Genomic DNA, 14127 nt, shown 5'->3' with positions numbered 1-14127 from the left:
CATGTAAATGTAAAGGAGGGGATTTCAGTCCTGGTGCATAAGTAAGAAAATATTTTCTTCATGTTCATAATGGGAAACTGGCTTGGGCTAAACCTAAAAGGTGAGCATTCAGCTTAACCCTGTGGCAACTCAGACAACCCTCTAAATTTGGTCACGGTGGAGCTGATGTGCAATCAGCTCCCAAGGTTTAATCAGGACTGAAAATCAAATGGGAATCATATCTTTAAAAATGATGGAATTTTGTAAGCATCATTGTTTGGTCTCTGAAATTCAAACAGCTGAAAGGGGGCCACAAAATTGTCTGAAAATGGTGATAAATATATGTGTCTGTGGAGAGAGATGGAATGTTAATCAGTATAATGGTTTGCTCAATGTCCTAAAGAATGGGTAAAAGAAAATTTCTTATAAAAATCACCTGAGGAAAAAATCTTAGTAGAAAATCTACTGCTGCAGAGTGAAAATAAGGTATGGAAATAAGGTCCTGATGGCAAACATTTGGGAGTGGTTTGAGTTAAGAGATCTGTCTAGTGTCAGTTAAGATATGTTTACTATTGAGAATTGCAACATGTTATAAGAATTTTGCAGTACAGTTTAAGAATTAATATTACTGCTAATAGTGTGATATCTAATGGATTTCTTCAGTGAAGGAGCACTGAATCCACTAATAGAGTTGTTTCATACTTAATTTTGAAAAACTGAAGTACTAAAAGAACACATTAAACACTTTGGATCAAGATAAGAGGAAGTGATTTCAGTTTTACTTTAACATAAACAAAATCAAGTCTATAAATGAGGTTCAGTTTCCAAACGGGAGTGGAGATTAAAGGAATTTTTTCTATTAGCTGGAATGAAGAGCTCAGGGATTTGCCTGTGGAAGAGGCCACATGAGACATAGAATCACAGATGCAAGAACTATTTGGAACTTGTATCTGAAACATTTGGATTGGGGCAGCACACAGGGAAAGATTCCAGGCTGGGCTAGCTTACAAAGCTCAACAAGACTAGAATTATTTAGGAGTAAGCAGAGCTTAAAACAAGTAGAAAAAAGGGACTGTTCAGCACAGAAAACTACATTTGATAGTAGACAGTAAATTATTTTAATGTTGAGCTGAGAGAGATAAACTTGCTAAATGACGTAAAAGGAATAGGAAATTTTTTTTTTTGAACCCCACAAGAAAAAAGGAAGCAAGGTAGTGATAGAGTTAAGAGCAAAGATGACATATGGCTGAAGCTCCTGACTGCTTTCTGTTTGGTTTCAGTACAGTTGATGGTGAGCATAGGTGCAGAATACCTAAGCAAAATCAAATGAAAATCCACAAATTAGAGATGTAAACAGAGGTGTTTGGAGTCCTGTATTTTCTCAGATTTCAATCTTCCTCTCTCCATGCAGGAAACTAGGAAAAAATTTGCAAGTTTGCTAGAAAGTATTTTTCCCCTACATCTGTCTATCTCACGTCTGAAACTTCCATAAAATCTGTTGTGTTTATAGAAGAGCTGGTGTGTTGGAATGGGGCCTCACTTTGGTGATGCAGGAGGTGCTCTCAGCAAGCTCTGGGAGGGCTACAGCTCATGTGTCTTGCTAACAAAATGACGTTTTGATGTGATGAAATAAAGTAGCAGCAGAGCTGGTGGAGGTGACTGTACCCTGAGTCATGGCCTGTTGTTGAAGGACAAGGTGTGATCATAAGAGAAGGTGGCCCTATACCAGTTTAGTCACTAATATTGATACAATGTGCCGTGATACAAAAATCCTTGTAGAGGACCAGCATCTCTCACCTCTGCTTGGGCTGAGCTGGTCTCAGGGCTATCCAAGATGCAGCAGCCTGGCATGAGCAGGCAGGGAAGAAAGGTTTAGCTAGTATTTTCCACAGGCAGTCCATCTTCCAAGTCAAATGTCTGTGGCTAAACCATCTGGTAACACATTGTCCTACTTGGTGTCCTTCTTACAAAATCATGGTGGTTATACTCACTCCCCCACCTCTTTTACTGCTGCTTTCACGCAGAACTGCTCTACTGCATTGCATTTGAAAATTCTGAACTTGAACAAAATGAGCTGATACACTGAAATTTATTCAGTTACCTCTGCTCTGTTACCCTCATTGTTTATGAATATGGCATTTCAGTTGATGAAATTGGACTAGGTCCTATACAAATCTATGAAGTCGTATTTTATGCTACTGCCACTCTTTTAACCATGATGCATATTTAATTACTGTCCAGTTCAGTGTTCACCTGGTCATTTTTATAACACCACAACTCATCGGTGTATTCGCTGCGCAGTTGGGACGTACCAGCCTGAGTTTGGACAAAATTACTGCATTGCATGCCCTGGAAACACCACTACTGATTTTGATGGGTCAACAAATATAACACAGTGCAAAAGTAAGTACAGGAAGATGGCTTTGATGATCTCTTACCTTTAATGTTCAGAGTGGCCCTAAGGGCAGAACTTAGCTTTGCTCAGGGGGCTTGGAGAGAAAGCAGAGGTGTTGCTCCTCTTTTGCTGCCTGCCTGCTTCTCACCTCTCAAATGACTTATTGAGGTCTCTGAGAGACCATTTCTGCAGACTGATTCCATCATTTTTGTATGGTAAGTGATGATTGTGTTTTGCCTGCTGGTGCTGGGTTGATCAGGATCTTGCTTATTAAATCTTTTCTCCCATCATATAGCAGAGTCTGTGTTCTTGGCACCCTGATTTTTTTCCCTCCTATTAAAAGGAATAGGAACTGGCTCACAAAACTTAATAGCTCTAGTAACCATTTCTTCTTAATAACAGCCTTTGAAAAAGGCAACTACAAATAGAACCACTGTTCTAGATTTATGGTAGCTGTAGTGTGGGAAGCTGAGGGTAAATTAAAGAGGGAAAATAGAGGGCAGAGAGGTGACTGCTCAGAACCACCTCTGGAGACACTTATGTACACACAGACATATGCACACATACCTACACAGAAATGTGTTCCTGGACACTGCATGTCTCTCACTGACAGAATCTGTTCCTGGGGCATGTCACAGCCACACGTCACTGTTACAGTGCCCAAACCCTTGTGGCTGCACAGAGTTGGGGAGCACTGGCAAAGCATCCTGCACTGGGGTTTGACCTCTGTTACTGCCAGCAGTGCTGATCTGTGCAGAGAAAGGGCCTGCTCTACTCCCTGTTCTGTGCTGCTGCAGGGTATGGTGACTGAGCAGAGCACCTCAGGCTCCAGTTCAGCCTCAGCTGGTACTTGTATAAAAGTTCTGGCTGGTACAAGCAAGTGGAGCATCCTTGCTTTCCCACTGCTGTGCCCTCTTACCACTGCCTCGCCTTGCTGCTTGGCACGGCTTCGTCCATAGCACCTGCTGTATTAACAGTGATTAATCTGTGTTTTTATGTCTCAACATTGATTAAAACAGTCAGGCAGAGGCAGGCAGCAGTGTGAATTGAAGCTGGCAAAGAGAACTGTACCTGCACCAGCTGCAAACAGAAAAGTGTGCCCGTCTGTCACCTGTGTACTGTTCCTGACAGTGACCGCTGAGGAGCTGTGGGATGCCCTCACTTTTCCTTGTCTTGCATACCATGTTGCTTTTTCAGACAGGCAGTGTGGAGGTGAACTGGGAGATTACACTGGATATATTGAATCACCAAACTATCCTGGGGACTATCCCGCAAACACTGAGTGCACTTGGAATATTAACCCACCGCCAAAGCGCCGTATTCTGATTGTGGTTCCAGAAATATTTCTACCGATAGAAGATGAGTGTGGAGACTACCTGGTGATGAGAAAAAGTTGTAAGTCCGAAATATCTACAACGCAGGCAACACAGTTTTCTCACATGCATTTCTGTTTACATAAACTAAATGTAACCTGGCTGGCCTCTACTTAAGAGTTGAAATTTCTTTAAATGGGAAATTGAGAAGTCCTGTTTGGCAGTGCTGCTCCATAGGTTTGGGTGAGACAAAGGTGCAAGGCTATGATGTGTCAGTGAACTCTGAGAAGTTGTTAAGAACGGGTAGATGGTTCAAGCTAACTAGACATGTATTATGCTGAGCAGTTCTAGCCTAGATTAGGAAGAGTTTGCTAATCCCCTGAAGGTGCCTGATGTATGTATGAACAGTTTCTAGTATAGTCACATCCTTCAAACAGTAGGCTGTTTCTTTTAGGAAAAGGGAAAATGTTCTTTAACCAAGAAGTCACTCATCGATGGCCTACCATCTACTGATGGCCTGCCATATTTTGGGGACTTTTCTTAACACCAGCAAGCTTTTTTGTCATGGTAGTGTCACCTATTTTCTAATTGTTTGTTAGTGTGAAGCACTGTCAGATAACTGCCTATTATGTGTTTTCTTTGAAAGCTTCTTCCAACTCAGTGACCACGTACGAGACCTGTCAAACCTACGAACGCCCTATAGCTTTCACTTCTAGGTCTAAGAAATTGTGGATCCAGTTCAAGTCGAATGAAGGGAACAGTGCCAAAGGATTCCAAGTTCCTTATGTAACATATGATGGTGAGTGGGTGTGAGCAGCTGAGCCTATGTGGACCAGTGCAGCTGCAGCAGTGCAGAACTCCACTCCCTAAGCAGCAGGGTAGCCCAGTGCTCTCAGCAGTGTCACTAGCTCCCAGTAGCTGTTTTCATTTAAAGATAGTTAAAGAAATTCTGCATTGCACTGTAGCCTTAAGTGCCACTGTATTTCCAATCTTCCACAGACCTAAAGAAAGATCTGGGGTTCTGGACTCTGGCCTGTAAACTGCAGAGCTCAGAACTAGAATCTAAATTTTATGCAATTTTGTGCCTTCCCAGTTCTGGGTTGCTTCAGCCCAAGTGCCTCTGATTTATTGTGTTGCTGCTACCATTTGTGATCAGATAGCAAAACACTTATATTGAAAAGAAGCTTGAGGAGAAAGATTTTCACCTTGTCCTTGCCAGAATCATCAGAAGTGAAACTGGAGCTGAGGCTTTGCACTTCAGCATAAGTGTTGTGATATTGTATGTTCTGTTCACACTGGATTAATGATAGAGTCATCTTTGCTGTGCTCTGCAGAGTTTCATCAACAGTGGATAATTAATTTTCCAGCGGAGACCTCTGCCTTTGAAGCATTTAAAATTTTGATTGACCAGGAGGTTGTCTTTTAAGAAAGCTTCCCCTTAGCTCCTTTTTTTATCCCTTTTCCTGTGGAAAAAAGTCAGTAGTGGGTTGTGGGTGTTTACAGGTGTGTTCCTGCAGTGCAGTTGGTTTGTGAGATTACTTGGTTACAGCGTGCACCACAATCTTAAGTGCTTTATGATTTCTTTCACTTATGACAGATTGATGCTGGGCAGCTCAGCACGGTGCACTGTTCTCATTGTAAATGGGATTTGTAGTTTCTTTGTAGAAAAGCACTTGGAATATTTTCTGACTGCTAATGTGAGGCCCAAGTACCACTGGTTCTTCTGGGGGCAGAAGAACCAAAGGAAGTATTGAGTATGTAAGTGAAGTGAACCTGCAAATTACTCTCTTGTGCATTCCCCACAGAGGATTACCAAGAACTAATAGAAGACATTGTCCGGGATGGTAGACTTTATGCATCTGAAAATCATCAAGAAATACTTAAGGTACATTCCTTCCACTAAGCATGTTGGTTTTGATTGAAAATTACATTATTTGGTGCAAGTGAGTTTCCTTTCTGCTCTGCATCAGATCTGTTCCTTAGTGCGCTAGATGTGTGTGCTCCAGGGAAATGGGATCAATCAGCACGTCCTGATTGTGCAGAGCAACGAATATGAGACCCTTTGCCCAGGGGGATTAAAGGTGGATCAGACCTTCTAAGGAAATCTGTGGTAATAGTAGCCCTTTCAGCCTCACATAGACTGTGCTGGAAGGAAGTGGTGGAGCAGACTGAGTGACATGGCATTTAATTTCTTGGGGAAGCACTTGGTGCTGCTACTTATAGCCTGTAGATTACCAAAGGCTTTTCCTCCCTGTGTGAAAAATATCTCTTTGTGGATTTCTCTGACCTTAGTTAGGGGACTTGCATAGACAAGTTGAGTGCATGTTGTCCCAAGCAAACCTTTATTTTGCTGGATATCAGATCAAGTGTGTGTTTGTTTTGTGGTTTGTTTGCTGTTCTTGAAAGTATGAGGAGGGAAGAAATCCTGGTGCTGCTAATGTGAAACTCCAGTGACATCTCTGAGGCCTGAATGTCAGCCTTGCTTCACTAGTTTTCAAGCATTAATACTTGAAAAATAAATGCCCATAATCTTTCACGAGTTAAACAGTCATTAAACTTTGGTAATACTGACCTTAACTCCTCTCTGGAACTACTGTAAAATCTGCTTTCCTTTTTCTAGGACAAGAAGCTGATAAAAGCATTGTTTGACGTGTTGGCACATCCACAGAACTACTTCAAGTACACAGCCCAAGAGTCAAGAGAGATGTTCCCGAGATCCTTCATTCGGCTTCTGCGCTCAAAAGTTTCCAGATTTTTGAGGCCTTACAAATAGTTGGCACTGTACTTAAAAGCTCAGCCAGCCCTGGGCATGCACAGAGGGGCTGTGGTAGGTGGGGGTGCTTTCTGTGTTTTACACACTGGCAAAGACACTCCAGGGAAGCTTGCCAGCTCCTTTCTTGGCAGAGTTTGGCTTTCTCAGCTAATATAAATATTTTGGTGAACAAAATTTTGATTCCTTTCATACCCGTTGGGTACCAAGGATACTTCACGGGTTTCTGAATTACAGACTGCCCATAATTTATGTAACTGAATGGCACCAAGCACAAGTTTGTAGAGCTCTGCCCTGTTGCTTCATCAGTGACTCTAAAAGCTAATGAGGACAGACAAGCTAAGTAGTGTGGTTCGGGATGAACCCTGGGCTGCCATTAATGCATGTTACCTCTACAAAGCTGGGCTCATGGTTGGTCTCGCTAAAAGTGAGGACAGGATTGATGTCTCTCTTAACTTTTGCTATGCAGGAAATTCAGAGCCAACCAGTGAGTCCAAGAATTGCACAAGGTGTAATTTTTCTTTGAACTATGTGTTGTATGAAGCATATGGAGGAATAAGCAAATGGTTGAATATTAACTTGAATGTTTGGGGTCTGGCTCACACAGTGCCCATGCTAATGACCTGTTTGTTTAAATGGAGTGATACCAGAATAAACCAAGGGCACCACAGCATCAGAAAACAGGCCCTGACCTGCTGAACACTTCCATTTTGGGCTATCTGCAACTGTTAGATCAGATTCTTTGCTAGATCCCAGTGCTGTCCCTGTGCATAGGTCTGGGACAGCACAAGGTATCTTCTAAGTAGTGTAAAACTCTGTCCTCTGAGCACCTGCAGTTGAACACAGAAGCCTCATTTTAAATGCAGGCTTTGCATTGATTGTGCTTTTGTACATCACTGTTTAAACCTGGATAAGCTATGAACCTCAATCCTTATATTCCTCACCTTGTCTGAGCACCTTGCAATGGCCTCGTTGAGCAGGAAAGGGCTGCTTTCCCTGTCTGGCTAGAGAAAAGGAGGGACACAATGACTCAGCCAGACTGTGGCCGCAGGAGTCATCTATGGCAAAATGCTGTCCAAGATCCCCAAACTCTGTGTCCTTTTCCTCAGGCTGTGTTTCCTCTGTGAGAGAAGGCTATTCTGAGAGGGCCTGTAAGGAGAACTGTGTTGATCAAAATGTTGTCTCAGTGCTTTTCTGTCCACACTTTCATGTCCTCTGGCTGTGCAAATCCATTCCCTCAGAATAATGTACCTTGGGGGCCTTCTGCTTTGAAGGAAGCTGGCCACAGTCCCACATGTTTGGAAATGGGCTTATGACTTCTGTCTTTCAGTCACTGACTGTGTCAGGGGGTGCAGTGGACACCAAACTCCCACTCTGTGCCACCTTAGGAAAGGCAGTGACACTTCACAAGGTAGCCAGGACAAACGTTCTCTTTCCTAGGGTGTGGAGTCAGATCTCCTGGGTTCTGTTGCATTGCTATGTGGTATTTAACTGTTGTATGTGAATAATGCTACGTCCGCAGTGTGACAGAGAAAACTCTCATCAAGAGCCGGGCTCTGAATCTCTTCCCTACACTGTTGGGAGCAAAAGGGTATTCCCAAATGCAGCCCTGCTGAGCTGCCATGCCGTGGCAGCCCTGCTCTGTGACGGGAGGCAATGCAGCCTGTGGGTGGTAAGGACATGTCTTGGCCATGGTGTGATGGGAAGGGGCCATGGCTTTGGTCACAGCTGGGGAGCAGAGTCTCTCAGGATGGGACATCCTGTGGTGCTGTGGAGGAACTGCCATGGTCTGGGCAGAGGAGGAAAATGGTTTGTCCTGCCACCAGGAGAGGGAGAGCTGTGTTCTAACTGGCTGTACTGGGGCTCCAGCAGCTGCTGGTGGATGTCTGTGGCAGGGTGGTGGATGTCCATTCCAGAAACAGGGCTGCCAGGCCTGCAGCAAAAGAAGCAAATGGGCTTGAGCAGGAGGAGTGAAGCAGGGGGAGAATTTGTCCTGAACAGCATCCTGCTGCCTCTGGGGGGAGGGAGGACGGGGGTTTTCTGGAAGAAGGTATGAGGCAGTGTGATTGGTGAGAGGAATGGCTGAGGAATACCAAAACAGGAGGAAGAAGGCTTTGCTGCATCTGTGGGGAAGTGTACTGTCATGGAGAGATCCCAGGAAAATACTTCATGAGTTTCTCTCTGGCTACACAGCCCGTACCCCTCTGCTCTTGGAGGCTTCCCACGCCAGATGCAGTGTGTCAGTGAGTCCCAGTGACCCACCAGCCATGTCTCTGTGGCAGTGGAGCACTGAGATGCTGCAGTTCTGCTCTGGTAGCGAGGCACTGGGGGTGACCATGGCGTGCCAGCTTTGGGCCAAGCCCAGCAGAGTGGCTTTGCTGTGGTCTGTGTGCTCTCTGCCAAAGGAAGCAGCACAGTTCTTGCTGTGTTCCCTCCCAGGAAGGCTACAGATCTGAGCGGTTCTGTTGCGTGTTGCTGAGTGACACACAAATCAGTGATTGGTTTCAACAAGGGTTCGAGAAAAAACAAAGCTGTGAGACCTTCAAATGTTTCTAATTGGTGAAGCAGGGCTTTCTTGCTCTGTGCATGAATTACTGTTTCGAACTCTGGGTTCATCGCACTCCACCTCCTCTTGCAGTCCCACAGTTCCAGCTCTGCATGGTTGCCTGGGACCCACATCTCGCCTCAGGTCTGTACTGTGGATCTCGACTTCGCTCCTCTGTTGCCCCATGAGCAGAGGCTGTTTTGCTGCTGTCTGTGGAAGGAGAGGAGTGGATATGTCTGGTACATGGTCCGAGGCTGAGGGGAAAACCTGCCCTTTCTTAGAGGAGAATCCTTATTGCTCCACAGCTCTGTTCATTTTCAACGTTCAAAGTAAATGACTCAGAAGCACTTCTGTTACCCTCGATCTAACATTATGAATCAAAATTTCCCCTTTTACTGTAATTCTTGTGTGTACAGCAAAAAGTGAAGAGGGAATTTTTGCTCTCTTGAATGCTGGGAGAAGTGATAACTTGCAGAATGTTGTAAACACTTGGCATTGTATCTTCATAGTGATGGTAGTGGCTCTGTAGAAATTTTAATTTCTACTTTCTGTGTGGTTGTAGACTGTTGTGTTTTGGCAACAAATGGTTCAAAAAATGTTTAACCTTATAAAAACTTTAAAAAGATTTAATTTTTGAAATAATAATTAGCATTAACTGGATGACTTAATGTCACCTACATGAGCTAAACATAAGGATCTTGTTCATGATTGTAAATTAATGTAAAATGTTTCAGGCTGTTACTCTTGGTAAGAGAAATAAACCAGTGAACTTTCAGTTGCATGAAGTTCTTGGGTAATATTTTTAGTTATCTTTGCTGTGCTAAACAACAGTATTGTGACAAAATTAATGGATGTGTAGCAAGTTTTTGCACATCATATAGACTTTATCCTGCAAACATCTGTTTACCATAGCATTCTGTTTCATGTAGTATAATACTAGCCTACATCTATACCCATAAAGATATAATTCTTCACATATTTAGTGGTGCACATCATTCTGGCTAGTATAATAACAGAATTATCCTGGTATAATTTCTAATAATTATTCTAAAAATGTTTCCTATACGATGAGCTGGAGTTAATTGGGTTGTTGGAACAAGCTACATGAAGACAATAAACAACTTAAGGTAACTCCAAAGAATTTTATTACTTTGTAGATTCATCTGATTTTTTCCTAAAAAACTGAAATTGAACACAACCCCTCCCCCCACCACGTTGTTTAAACTTAAAAAGAACTAAAAAACCCCAAACCCAAACTTAAGAAAACAAAGAAAAAACCTGCGTTAAGACACTAATTCACAGAATATTTTTAAGACTGCAATACAGTGCCATTGAATTCAGTGGCTTAATTTCTTGGAATTAAAAAATATAATTAAGTCGTATGAAATTGTAAATGAGTCAATCTATAGCAATAACTTTTAATCCTATTTTTCTGGGTTTGGGGATTTTTTGGTATGTTAAGATTATTAGTTTTAGTCAGTCTGTCAAATTTATAAAACTAATCCAAATATCTTCTCCTTAATTTATTCAATTGCTTATTTGACCCTTTGCTTCCTTTGGTCACAATGACAAGAACTGATCTGTATTCCACTGAATGCAGCCACCTGGGCTCATTTGGTGTGGTTTTGGAAGGCACAACTCGGTAATTCAGCTGTTTGCTGTAAAAAGGTGACATTGGTTTATGTGGCTAAGACAGAAGAGTGAATGACATACAGGGATACAGAGGTCATGGAAAAGTATGATGACTACAGGCTAATCACAGCAGAAAACTGTTATTCAAATATTCTTCCTGATACAGTGAATGTTGCCAGTGGTGGATTGCAGTGATGGACACATGACTGCCCAGATACCCTCGGGACAGGGAATGTCAATATGAACTATCTTGTGAACTCCCAGAGCAGTGGGAGCTGAAAGTCTGACTGGGACCTTTGGGTGTTTACATAACAGAAATACTTAATAGCAAAATATAGAGAACAAGACTTGAAGCTTCTTGAAGCTTATTTAAATCCAAGGAATCAGAGGAGGTCTGCTGTGGGTAAGCAGGATGGAATGGTATTATGATAATCCTTTGTAACAGAATGCAAGGATAGTGGTCCACAGATATCTCTGAATTAAATAAGCTTAAATGCAAATGCTTTTTCTATCATGCATATAGATGACATCCTGTAAACGCAATAGATGTGGAGTGCAAAACCTGTCACAACTAAAATGTATTTATACTTCCACTCTTCCTTTGAATGCTGCTCCTGTGCTTGTGCAAGGCTGCCACTGGAGGAGACAAGTACTTCCTAAAGAACTTGAGCCAAACTCAGGGCTGGGACAAGTAGGTTTGTTTCTGGGGATCCCTGGAACCGGCCTGTCCTACATCACATCCTGCTGCTGCCCATCTAGTTCGAACAATTGTTTTGCTCACAGGCAGATTTTCACTCTCTGTTGTGGAGCTCTGCTTCACACAACGTATATTCTGCTGGCACTGTGGGACACCCATGAGCAGTGATGCAAATATTAACACCTGTGGGGAAAGCAGAAGGAGCAAGAGAATTCAAGGGACAGATTCTGCTCAGTCAGTAAGTTCATCTAGTTTTTCTTCCAAGTCAGTGCAAAATATATATGACTTTCTGCACATTACTCTTTTAAATAACCTTATTAAATCACTTTAAGCATTAAAAAGGAAAGAAAAAAAGAATCCTTCTCTGTTTAAAAATATGTTAGTGAAGCTTTTACTCTGGTTAAGCACATTTTGAAGAGCAATAGTTTCTCAAGTTCTACTAAAAAAAACCTGTGTAGTACAAAATGAAAAAAAAAAAAAAGATGACCTTGAAATCTTTTTCCTTACTAAACAGGTCTATAAATACAGAATTCATTAAGGAAACTCCCTCACACTGGCTAGCTGCTAAGCTTGATCTGATGCAACAGAAGCCTTCTTTTTCCATGAGGAAGTTTATTCAGTAGGCAATGTAGACTTACAGATCATATGTCATGAAATCTCTCATTTGTGATGATTCTGGGGATCAGGAAACAAAGAGTTCATAGTTTTAAGGAGAAAGTTGCACTGGAAGCTGAAATATTCTGAAGTGGTCACTTGAGATGCAATTTGTTGTTTAGTAGTTCTTAGTTCATATGTTGCATGTTATACCAAGAACACTACAAACATCCATGAAACACTTATGTACAGGGCAAGTTAATGCCTGACTAAGTGTAGAGAGCAAGCCTTGTCTTTCGTGGCTGAGTCAAATATAGCAGTGGTAGCCTAAATATGTTTTCTTTAATTCTTTCCCTCTTGCTGTGTTAGAAGAAATGGAACAAAATACTAAGCATAGGCAGGAGCCTTGATGTGACTTGGATGGAGGAGCTTTATCTGGAAATAAGTTCAGGAGATGGAGAAATGTAGAGGTATGTTAATACACACATCTATGTGCCTCTCTGTGTGTGTGTGTATTATGTATGTATCTGACAATAAGAAAATCATGTGTGCAACAGCTTCCATGAAAGGAGAATCAAAAGAATACAGTTCTTGAGCAGAAATATATGAGGGAAAGTTTTAAAAAAAGCAGCAAGCTGGCCCAGGATGTGAACTCAGGAGGAGTGGGATGCCAGGGAGGGTGGGTGTAGTGGGCTCTACATGAGAATACCTGGTAGGGCTTAAGTAGAAGAGCAAATGAAGCTTCAAAAGTGAAGCTCAGATTTCCCTTTGGAGGTGCCAAAAGTCCTTAGTTGTGCACTATTTGCTGTCAGTGTGGTTCACAGGGAGCCACAGTTTGCTCTGGATGTAGAGCCAGGGATTGGGGGTTGCTTGTGACTGTGTACAGAACAAGTACACCAGGCTCTGTAGCTGTCACCAGGTAGAAGACCTGTTGCAAAATTCCAGCTCACCTGGCTTCTGGAGGTGCTGCCTGGAGTAAGACCCAGCCATGGAAAGCAGCTTAGGGTAAGAGAGTGAACTGTGATTTCTGTGAGGTTTAAAGTTGAAATTAAGGAAGTATTTCAGAAAACTCTGAATTCAGCATCTCATGTCCAGCAGGCAAGTCTGTCTTGAACACTGCTTATGAATTTCTGTTGGCCCCCAATTTGCTGTTACTGATGCTGGTGTGAGGGGCTGCATGGAAAAGCTGAGAGGTACCAGTTATTAAAAACAGGACTGGCAGAAAAGTGCTCAGGGGGCCTGTCTGACTTACATAGCACAACTATTGTGCCCCGGCTCCTGTAGGTGCTAATTCTTTCAGCAAACTTACAAAAATAAAACCCTGAAAAGGCTCATCCATGCTGAGAACAGCAACTGCATTCAGTGGGATAAGGAAACTTAGCTCCAGGAACTGAATACCCAACACTGCAGGCATTGCTGTCTTCCTGAGCTGGTCCAGAAAGCCCTGCAGCCAGTGCCTGTGGTGTGAGAGGGATGCAGCATTGCTGAAACAAGCACATCACACATACCTGACCCAGCTCTTTGCAGGACACATGTTCAGCTTGACCATTTCTTCTTGGAGTGGATAACAAAGGCCTTCAGCTCTCTATCCCAGCAGGATATGTTTCCACATGCAGGAATGGAGAAGTAAAATCTGATGAAAAAGATGGTCTAGCTTAGGGATGTTCTGGACACATGCTCTGGCACACCTTCATGTGAGGTACTAGAGCCCCATCCCTCCCTTAAACATCTCTCAGCATCTGTTCTTGCCTGGAATATTGGGAAGGGGCTCAAACAAGGAGATTTTAGAGGGTTTGGGGAGCTGTGATGAAGAGGCATAGGGCTGTGGTGGCCTACCCGAAGCTGCTGTTCCTGGGGCTGTTGGCACGCGCAGCTCCCTGGGGTGCTGTCCCGGGGCTCAGGGATGTGCCAAGGCAGCAGGGTACCATCGGCAGGGCTTCCCACGAGAGGGCAGCATGTGGCCCGAAAAAAGATAAAAACTGCTACAGTCCATGCTGACAGGGGTTGGGTCTGGATGGTTCTTCTGCAGCAGGAGGCCTAAAACAGACAGTCGGCTGAAAGTGCGGCTTTGTTACCTCAGCAGCTCTTGTTCCCAACCACCGCTCTGATCAATATTTTTGAAGAGCAGAGAGTAATTTTGTAAATGACCTTGTGTTTTGAGTTATTCTATTTTTACAGCATGCAAATATGGGGCCTAGCAAG

General features: G+C 43.0%; 1 protein-coding gene across 2 annotated transcripts in view; it reads left to right on the top strand.

Annotated features, from left to right (window-relative positions):
- Positions 1 to 10123, top strand: part of SCUBE2 (signal peptide, CUB domain and EGF like domain containing 2) — a 41262-nt gene extending 31139 nt beyond the window's left edge. For both annotated transcript variants that reach the window (XM_050336486.1, XM_050336484.1), the window contains 5 exons: positions 2221 to 2382; positions 3572 to 3769; positions 4334 to 4486; positions 5493 to 5572; positions 6308 to 10123. In XM_050336486.1, coding sequence (XP_050192443.1) covers positions 2221 to 2382; positions 3572 to 3769; positions 4334 to 4486; positions 5493 to 5572; positions 6308 to 6460 — 746 coding nt within the window. In that variant the 3' untranslated portion in view covers positions 6461 to 10123. The remainder of the gene's footprint in view (positions 1 to 2220; positions 2383 to 3571; positions 3770 to 4333; positions 4487 to 5492; positions 5573 to 6307) is intronic.
- Positions 10124 to 14127: the final 4004 nt, after the last annotated feature.

This window comes from Myiozetetes cayanensis, unplaced genomic scaffold (assembly GCF_022539395.1).
Source record: "Myiozetetes cayanensis isolate MyiCay16 unplaced genomic scaffold, myiCay2020 scf6-25, whole genome shotgun sequence".
Lineage (NCBI taxonomy): Eukaryota > Metazoa > Chordata > Aves > Passeriformes > Tyrannidae > Myiozetetes > Myiozetetes cayanensis.
The sequence above is the reverse complement of the archived record's forward strand: the minus strand, read 5'-3'. Positions and strand labels throughout refer to the sequence as shown.